Source organism: Arachis duranensis, chromosome 6 (assembly GCF_000817695.3).
Source record: "Arachis duranensis cultivar V14167 chromosome 6, aradu.V14167.gnm2.J7QH, whole genome shotgun sequence".
Classification (NCBI taxonomy): domain Eukaryota; kingdom Viridiplantae; phylum Streptophyta; class Magnoliopsida; order Fabales; family Fabaceae; genus Arachis; species Arachis duranensis.
In genome coordinates this window covers 86,452,453-86,460,341 of record NC_029777.3, presented here as the reverse complement: position 1 = coordinate 86,460,341, position 7,889 = coordinate 86,452,453, and the positions used below count along the sequence as shown (strand labels likewise).

The 7,889-nt window shown below is 30.2% G+C and overlaps 1 protein-coding gene across 1 annotated transcript in view; it reads right to left on the bottom strand.

Moving 5' to 3' along the window:
* Nucleotides 1-4,849: 4,849 nt before the first annotated feature.
* The window catches only part of LOC107494468 (binding partner of ACD11 1), a 3,639-nt gene continuing 599 nt past the window's right edge, over nt 4,850-7,889 (bottom strand). Inside the window, exons 3-8 of the mRNA XM_016115498.3 lie at nt 7,412-7,487; nt 6,660-6,731; nt 6,505-6,570; nt 5,925-6,265; nt 5,629-5,752; nt 4,850-5,362 (exon numbers count right to left, since the gene is read on the bottom strand). Of these exons, the coding sequence (XP_015970984.1) occupies nt 5,342-5,362; nt 5,629-5,752; nt 5,925-6,265; nt 6,505-6,570; nt 6,660-6,731; nt 7,412-7,487 (700 nt within the window). The 3' untranslated portion in view covers nt 4,850-5,341. The remainder of the gene's footprint in view (nt 5,363-5,628; nt 5,753-5,924; nt 6,266-6,504; nt 6,571-6,659; nt 6,732-7,411; nt 7,488-7,889) is intronic.

Below are 7,889 nucleotides of genomic sequence, written 5' to 3'. Positions count from 1 at the left end.
GCACATGGATCTCCATCTTTCACTGCAATTTCTATTATTTGACGTAGGAAAATGTGGATTAAAAGCAAAAGAATTATTTTGGCTTATTCCTAAGGCAATGTCTAAAGATCTCTTGGACGAATCAATGTGTACCATGCATTTGACTATCGAAATTGGTGTAGACCGGTCGTTAATTAGGATGACAACTTGTTTAATGGCTATTGCTTTTTTTTTTGGAAGTAAGTCATATGGTAACAAGAACTGTGAAAAGAAAATTAGGGTAGACACAACTAAGGTTTAACGGATTCTTTTAAATAATAAAATAAATATAATAATTACCAATATATTTAAATATAAGAGAAATAATATCTTTGTACCACATTATAAGTCTTGTTTATGGCAAGGTTAAGTAGTTAGTTATACACATATTCCTAAAGAGAATTTTGATGAGAATCTAACTTTGTGATTACCTAAAAATTTAACTCTCAAATATATTTGCATTGCAAACAGCCATCTTGAAAGCTCACTTTATGATTCCTCTCAATCCTACCAATTGTTCTATTCTTTGCAAGCCATATTTCTGTAAAAAGCTTTGTATTCAAAGTGGTTCTCAAAAATCAATGGTTGGGTCTGCTAGCCTGAGTAATGACTTTGGATGGTCCCATCCTAAAGATGTTTGCTGACAAGATTGAAGAACATTGTAGCTACTTACTTCACTTTTTCTATTTACAACGTACAATAAGACACGTGTATGTTCTATTCACATCCATTTTCATAATTTATGCATTGTATGGAATACTTAGTGTGTGTTTGGATTACAGTTTGCAAACTGCAAACTATAGTTTGTATAAAATTGATTTTACAAATTTGTTTTTGATAAAAAGTAAATTTGTGTTAACGTGATTTATGTTTGGCAATTTTTATATCAAAATGGATTATAGTAAAATAAATGTTGTTTGGATTATACTACTCAAAATCACTTTTAGATGAAAAATTACTAAAAGAGACATCAATTTAAATAATTTTTTAGATTATTCTATTATTTTACTTTAAATATTTGAATAGATCTTATTAAGAGACATGATAAAACACTAATAAAATATATAAAAAATAATACGAGATATCATAAAAGAAGTACAATAAAAACGAAAAAAACATGCAAACATCGTATATAATAATTACGATCAACAACATATATTATATAAAAATATATAATAAAAAATAAATAAAATTCATACGAATAAAACCAAATAAAAAAATAAAAAAATTTATACACAACATAAATATAGTATAATAAAGGATAGAAAAAAAATTTATATAAACAAAAAACAATAAATTTTTTATCTGGAGCGTGATTGAAATAAATTTGTATGAAAAAAAAATTGGAACAAAAAACATATACAAAGAACTATTGTAAAAGTTATATGGTTATTTGCATTTTTTTATAAAAGAAAACAAAGGATAAAGTTGGTAGAAAAGGAAAAAAATTCTCATCTAATTTCTTAATGATAACCAAACTTTTCCAACGTGAACGTATAAGCTAGAAATTTTTGCTTCTCATAAACGTACGTTTAGAAGTGTAAGTACTTCTAGGTTGAGAGTTCCAAAAGATTGCCAAACATAAAAGTGGAACGTTCAAGACACTCAAACGGACTTCTCTCTTTCTCAACGTAAACCCCAAACACACCCTTAGTCACTCTCCAAAATCTTATACTCAACTTCTCTTTTGATACTATATAATAGACCTCCATTGCTTTTGATATCTCTTTGCATGGAATCTTCTAACAGTATATTTTGATACAAATTTGAACCTCTATGCTACATTATTCTCCTATCATCTATATTTGTCACTTAACTACTGCCTATTACAACCAACATCTAAAGAACTTCGTCTATTACCTCCTTTAAAAGGACAAAATACTTCAACATATGAATCGTTAGATAACAAGAATGACAATGCAATATTACTCAACATAATGATCATTGCGTTATTACCAGTAATTGTATCATGCAACAATTAGCCGCCTACAAATTATAAAACAGTTATAGGTTATTCGTCTAGGAGTAAGATAATAATATTTAAAAAAAAATATGTAAGTATAATAATAATATCAAAATTGTTAATCTGTTTTTTATTGAAAAATATAACCATTAAGGATATTAGTATAATATTTTTTTAATGAAAAGTGTCACCAACTTCTATACAATATCTTTATTAAATTTTTTTCACCTATTTTGTATTTTGTATAAAATTTCATCGCTGTAATGAATTGGCAGGAATGATTTTTGAGACATTTTGGTTTACACATAATAAAGACACAATAGTAAAAATACAAGTCGGAGTAGGAAGCTAGAAGAAATTTGATGAGTTGAATACACTTAATGATAGAGTTTTATAATCTTTTTTTTTTTTGGTTCAAGAAGTTTTATAATGGTTTTTTTTAGATAAGTATTGTTTTGGTCCCTCACGTTGAGGGTCGGAATCAAACTCGTCCCTGATCTAATTTTCGACTTAGAATCGTCCTTAACGTTTTTTTTCGTATTAAAATCGTCCTTTTTATTTTTTTGGACAAAAATACCCTCCCCTTCTTCTTTTCCCTTCCCCTCCCCCATTAAAAAGAACGATTTTAATACGAAAAAAAACGTTAAGGACAATTCTAAATCGAAAATTAGATTAGGGACGGGTTCGATTTCGACCCTCAACGTGAGGGACCAAAATAATACTTATCCCTTTTTTTTTGGCCAAATGAACGCTCAATTCTAAGTATCACAACACATCCACACAATACTAAAGGGCTCATATTTTTTTTGTCCACGGTATCTCTTAACCTAACTGGTTAAGGACTAATCTGTCGCGGATCTGAGTTCCATTTAAAGGTTTGTCGCTGGCTAATGGTTGCTGCATGCACAAGGTGGGATTCGGACTCCCGACACTTACTTAAGCGGACGAATGAGATAACCACTCGACCAACCCAAGTTGATTCTAAAAGGCTCATATTTAACACTTGGCGTATTTGCCAATGTTTAAATCCAGGTACAAAATATTAAGAGACATATAGTTTTACCAATTGAGTTAGCCTCAGGTGTAAGTTTTATAATGGTTAAGATGCACAAAGATCAAATGAAGTGGGTCCAATCTGCAACAAAATTAGAGATGGTTAACTCATTTCAAGCCCAAAATCGGAAAAGATTCACCCAATTAACACGAAAATCGAATGATAAAAAAAAATAATAAATACATTTGAGTAAACAATCTAATAATTTGTTTAGCAAAATTGTTTTTTATTTTATTTCATTTCAGAAAATAACCTCTTTGTGTCTACTCTCAATAATTCATGACATTGACCAGTGGGATGTTGATATGGCACCATAAAGTAAAAGAATGACTTGCGCCAAGGAAATGCCACAAAATACACTCCGTCACTCCCTAGATATAAATCCAGGAATCTTATCTGAATATCAATTTTTTTTTGTTTTTTTTTTTATCAAATACGAACCTTACAAATATTAGTTTTACGTATATATAAATTTTAGCTTCTATAAATTATCAATATAAAAATTTTTCTATGCTTTCTCAGTATAATGTAAGCTTAATAAGACATCCAAGTATCCAATAATGAGGACCATTGTAATTTGCAAACCTTATACAAAATAAAATGCAGTCAATCTCTGCCCAGCTCATATAAATCATTAATTCCAACAAATAGAGAAAACCACCTCCTAAAATATTCAATTTTTATAAAATGTTATTTGAAAAAAATTTAGCCCTTTAAAGAGAATCTCAATTTAACAAAAACAAAAAAAAACATAAAAAAATATAAAAACATATTTTTAAAAAAAATCTTAGATTCCATCAAAAATAGCAACACTACTTAGAATATGTGGAATGTGGATATTCTTTCTACTCCTATCCAGTCGGATGGATTTAGGAAATATTCATTAAATTTTAATAATTATAAAAACAAGTAGAAATGGAAGGAATTTTAAACCCCATTGCCATCTTGGTGACCTTTTACAAATTTACTTAAAAAATGATATTTTTCTACCTTCTAAATTCAGTGATTTGTGCTCAACAAGTTTTTTGTTTTGCAATCTTTTTACATAAATTACCAAAAAAATAAAAAAATAAAGGATTGAGTGCAGAATATTTCCACAAATTTTTGTACGTACTGTATAAATAATTTTTCAAATATTTCATCAAAAATTGGATCAAATATATAAATACTTTCCCATTTAAAAAATAGTATATTTTATCAAAACTAAAATCATCTTTTAAAAAATATCTTTTTTAAATTATTTTATCAAAAATTCAAATAGTATAATCCAGTCAATATTGTATTTTATCTGAGACACTGAAGATGAGTCAAGGACACCTGAAAAAAAAATTAGAAAGGAAACACAATTTACACGTGAAAGCATGTGAAAATAAAATATACATAGTAAATTATTGATGTAATGGTATATACGGATTCAAATTGAATCCAACAATTCAAAACCTTTTAAAGTTTTACCAGTAGTACTACAATATACAATTAAACCATTGATTAGCCGACAACAAACATCATTTTGGTCAAAAGCAGGGAGCACTAAATTTGAAATTTCAATCATTTCGCCCGCAAGGATCCAAATGACTGTGTTTTTGGATAATGTTCTAAATTGTTTGCTGATTAAACTCAATAATAAAGAATGTAGATCGGTTTACGTTATTTGAAAGATGAGTATTATTTCTTTTCTTTTCAATTCGACAGAATATTTTTATTATTATTATTATTATTATTATTATTATTATTATTATTATTATTATCTTTTTTGTACATAATTTGAAAGAATGTTTGCATTTTTACTTCACAATATTCACCAATGGTACATGTAAAGGAAATAAAATTCTATGGACAGCAAGATTATTTCTCACAGAAATCCTTGAATGGAGGAGAAGAACAAGATATAGGTCTTCTTACATGAATACAGGCACAACTATTTTTTCCCCCTCAAAAAAATAACTTTGAATAACGAAATACAATAGCATCACAATTCACACCTATAACTATTTTATCTTTCACAAAAAAAAAAAAAAGAAAAAAAAAAAAAAAGACAAAAAAATGAGAAAACAAACCCAAAAAACACCAACGCTAAATTACAACGAAGCAACAGCTAAAAATACCAGTGACAAAAGAATACAAAAAAATAATAGGATTAAATTGAATCACCATACTTGCCCATGCATCTAACAGCTGAAGGACTGAACTTGAAAGAGTGAATGAAAAAAAAAACACCACGTTGACCACACAACATGCTTTAAAGTCTGAAAGAGATCTTCATAAAGGATTTGATGAAGTCAACCTGATTTACCAAAAATTGTGGCCTAAGCAGCCACGGAAGGTTCCTGCATAATTGAACAAAATCATGTTATCACACAAGATTCCCGTCAAATAATTTAGTTGAAAATTAAAAAAAAAAAATGAGTGGTTGTAAATGTTTCTAATATAAGCATCAAATATGCTCATATAGCATGCAAGTATTTCTTGAATTCTTGCAGAATGAATATTTAAAAGGTATGAAATCAAGCTAGTTCTACCAGACTACCAGCACCACCTCCCTGAAAAAAAAAATATGTATTTGTCAGAGTGATACTGCAAGAGCAAAGCCAACCTTAGCAGTCAAGTTTGAAACAGCGAAATGAAACTTTTCTCTTGTTTTAGTACTGGCAACATGTCCGGCTTTCGCCACCTTGCTAAAAGCACCATTTAACCATGCCGTTCCGGCAGTCACATACCTGCAAGGGACCACAAGTATGCACTTCATCATCATTGACATCCAAATAATACAGACTATAGTTCATTCGGGTATGATCTAGGAAAAAATCTAAAATTTATTTTTCTTTAATTCCATACAGAAATCCAAGAAAATAAGCTGCAACGGAGATCATGTTTCATATTCAGCCAAACCTGCTAGTTTTGACAGCTGATCCTGTATCATTCAACTTCCTCTCAGCTGCGAATATCGCTGCCATCGTTTTATCGGAAACATGAAGCTTCTGATCCACGCTCTTCACTTTCTCATTCACTGCAGAAATTCCAACTGTCAACTTTTCTGTGAGTCCAACTCTCTTGTCAAAGGAAATGACCTTCGCCGATGCATTAGCAGTCAACTGATGCTTTTCGTCAAATGCTTTAGCTTTATTAACAGCATCTTGTCTGATTGCTGAACCTTTTGCCAGCATATTCGTAACTACATCCTGTGCTCTATTAAGGTACATTCTTCCATTGGTGGGGCTGGTTTTCCCCTCCTGAAAGGGATGCAGTAAAAAGAACATAAGCTCGGTTGGAGAAAGAGAACATGAAAACAAATATGTTGATTACTGATTAGTACTTCATCCTCAAACAACTCTTCAAAATGCAAACCAAAAGAGATAGCATGGAATAGAAATATTGAATTAATCTTCTCAACTATTTTGCAACTCCATGGCACATGCAAATCGAAAACAGCTAATCAGGAAAAAAATGTTAACTATGAATTTTTATTTACCTCGCTATTCAGCATAACATCTCCGGATGGTGCTACACTTACAGCATTTTCCACCTTTTGTACTTCCTGCATAAATTTTGCATTATAAGTTCAGAAATCCACAACAATGCATCATACAAGAATATATATTATTTAAGAGTTCTTTCCAAGTTTACCTGCAACTCAGAATTCGGTACATAGTTCTCAGCTGGTGTTATACTCACAATCTGATCTACTATTGTTGCTCCCTGATAAAAGACAACAACACTTTGACTTTCAGAAGCCATAAGGTGAAAAAGCTTGTATTACATGAATTAAGTTCCCAAAACAGTATCAATGACAACATGTGACCATGACAAAAGAGTGAAAAATAGGTCAGAAAGATAAGGTATTTCTGGTTATAGACTTGGTTCTAATTTCAAGAAATTGGTCCTTTCAACTTGAAATGTCAATTATTGACATGTATATAAATGTATTTAAATGAAACATTTTTCACAACTTGCAATCTAATTAACAGAAGCTCCAAAGTGGCTTCTCGATTCTTGAGGGCTTCAATGTCATAGTTCCTTCTAGAGTTCACTTGAATTCATTTAATTATTGAGGGAACTATCTCTTTATATAAACCAGGTTGCCCCATAATACTGTCATACAAGTGACGTTTTGTTAAACATCTATTGCAAGGTGTGCAATCTTACATCATATCCCAGCACCTATCACAGCACTTAATGTTGATGTATAACAGATATGACAAACATTATTCTACTTGAAACAAACACGACATAGTTTCTTATTTACAATATGAACCAACTTAATTCACAACCTCATAAATTTTCAACATAATAAAAAGCATTAACTTCTCAAAATCACATAACAAGCATGATTAAAAGATTTCATTAGCAAAATGATCAAAATAGCTAAGAGACATTACTGATAACAATAATGCAATTTCAAGCGCTTTGGGGTCTTTAAATGTCACAAATGCAGTCTTTGATTTCCCATGTTCACTGCAAAAAAAGAGCCACAATATAATATCTTTATCATTTTGTTATTTAGAGGGGGAAAAGAAGAAGTTAAATGCTGCAACTGCAGGAGCTGAATTCAAGCCACATATAGTTTCAGCATAGAATACTGGTTCAAATCCTAAAACAGAACATCTTAAGTGTACCAAACTTCACTTAACTTCTTAGCTGGCATTGAGTAATGCCAGAATAAATTAATAAGTAAAATAAAATAGAATGATGGTTAAAGTTACACCCTACCTTATTCAGCTTTGCTTTACTCTCAATACATCAATTAATGAAATTTAATATCAATAAATTAAAAATAAAATGTTTAAGCGTTAACTGTTAAGAGCAGCACGCCAGCACGTGATTTCTTGTCTACCTTTTGTACTTTTTTTTCCCTCC